We start from the raw sequence: 2,151 nt of genomic DNA on the forward strand, positions 1-2,151 counted from the left end.
CAATACTTTAAATTCTTTCTCTCTCATGATTGCGGTATCTAGGGATAGAAAAGTGAATTTTCACCAGAAACAACTCTTATTTGGTCTGTGGTGGCGTCAACATGGAAAGGATCAGATAACTTGATCACAAAAGTTAAAAGATCTATCCCAAGTCTACTTCAAGATGAAACCTTTCTAGATACTTTAGAAAAGCATTTAGTCCCACAGGATTCAGTGATCAAGGCCTCATTTTCAGACTAGGAATACCTTATGGTAAAAGTTGGAAAAGAGAGAGAGAGAATAAGAGAGGGACACCAAATACCAAGACAGATGCAAGTGCAGGAGATGGAACCTGCAACCCAGGTATGTCCCTTGACTGAAATCAAACCCATTACCCTAAGTGCCTGAGCCAACACTCTGACCACTGAGCCACACTGGCCAGGGTAAGATGAGTCTTATATTTGACCCTATACATTAGAATTTCAAGAAATGTCCAAGTGTCTGTTGTTGGGGATTTCTTTGTTCTGCCCATGTATTGCTCATCTCTGGGCTTTATTAGATGTGACAACCAACATTGCCCCTGTTGCTTTGATCTCATAATAAGGTAGATCTTGCCAGAGCAACTTTTTCATAAGGACTTCTATTTACAATGTGTCCACATGATTTGATTTTTTTTTTTTTTTTTGCAGAGATTATCACTCTGCAGCATGGAAGAACTCATGGTCATGTCTTCCTACAGGGAGATTTGATAGGCCTGAGTGTTGGATGTGGTATTGAAGGTGCACCACATACCTCTGCACAATCTGAGTTTTTTCTTCACTGGAATCTTCAGACTTTCACCTCTGATGATCGAGCTGGACTTGCTGGTAGCTAGAACGTTATATCCACACATGTAGGTTTTACCACAAACTACATGACTGACTTTGCCAAATCACAAAAAGATTATACCATCCATGTTCAGGATGCTTTCCTACACGGACTTAACCTGTTATCTTCCCAATTACACTTCGGAATCCTTGCAAATAAAACTTATTACCTTACACTTGCGTGCACAGGTTACACAAGAGAAATTCAAGAAGACTTCTTTTCCTTGTCAAGACCTCCCATGTATAAGGGGATTCCAAATAGGTCACTTTTCAGCACAATCAGAACCTGAACCCACTAGCTGGTATGGAGACCCGGCTCTTGCAGCAGGCTTTAAGCAAGGAGTAGAAACTTTCATGTCACTATACCAGGAATCCCGTGAGTTAGATTCATTAGTTGACTCGGGCCAATCACCACGTCATTTAGAGAGATTTTCTCTGAGCCATTTAGGACACGTTATAATGGTATCTTTCTGGTATGCAGGCAGCCTATGAAGAAGTTTGGTTAGACCGGTGTCATCCTACTTAAAGGCAGTTGCATACATACCAACATCCTCTCCTACACTTCGATGGACATGTGATTTCATATTCTTGTTATCAGACAGGAATCAAATATTTGACCTTGCATCAAAAATTGGAATTTTGTCTATGGCCATACCACCCTGAACACGCCCCATCTCGTCTGATCTCAGAAAAATTGGAATTTTAAGCAAGTTGTCTGGTTCACAGATTGTTGTTTTTGCGTTGCTATCAAAGCTATCTTAAGAGTCCTCCAGCTCTGCAGTCAGTGCGGTGGTTCTCCAGCAGGTCTGAGATCCAAGCCCCAGCCAACCCGGTCACCGCAGACGTTTCTGCAGGATGCCTTTCTGAGTACCTTGAAGATGAGCATCCGGACCCCACCCACACTCCTGGAGCTGGCAGGAAGGAGCCTGCCGAGGGACCAGGCCTCAGCCATCGCGGCTCTGGAGTACTTGCCAGCTGAGCTCTTCCCGCTGCTGTTCATTCAGACCTACTATAGGAGAATGCAGAAGCCCCTGAAGGCTTTGGTGCACGCCTGGCCCTTCACTGTCCTCCCTCTGGGGAGCCTGCTGAGGCTGCCTCCGTTCATGGTCTTACAGGCAGTGTTTGAGGGGCTTGACATTAGGGAATAATATTAATCCTCCAAAAACCGTTTGTCCCCGATGTCAGAAAGGATTCCATTGGGCAAAGGAATGTAGATCAAAATCCCATAAAAATGGTCGGCCTTTAAACTCTACAAATAGCTACCAAGGAGGTTATATCCCATCACATCAATTGGGAAACTTGAGAA

The 2,151-nt window shown here is 43.8% G+C and overlaps 1 protein-coding gene across 1 annotated transcript in view; it reads left to right on the forward strand.

The window, feature by feature from the left end:
• Positions 1 to 1,723: 1,723 nt before the first annotated feature.
• The window catches only part of LOC107183543 (PRAME family member 8-like), a 6,609-nt gene continuing 6,181 nt past the window's right edge, over positions 1,724 to 2,151 (forward strand). Inside the window, exon 1 of the mRNA XM_015565795.1 lies at positions 1,724 to 1,951. Coding sequence (XP_015421281.1) covers positions 1,724 to 1,951 — 228 coding nt within the window. The remainder of the gene's footprint in view (positions 1,952 to 2,151) is intronic.

Source organism: Myotis davidii, unplaced genomic scaffold (genome assembly GCF_000327345.1).
Source record: "Myotis davidii unplaced genomic scaffold, ASM32734v1 scaffold960, whole genome shotgun sequence".
NCBI classification, from domain to species: Eukaryota; Metazoa; Chordata; class Mammalia; order Chiroptera; family Vespertilionidae; genus Myotis; species Myotis davidii.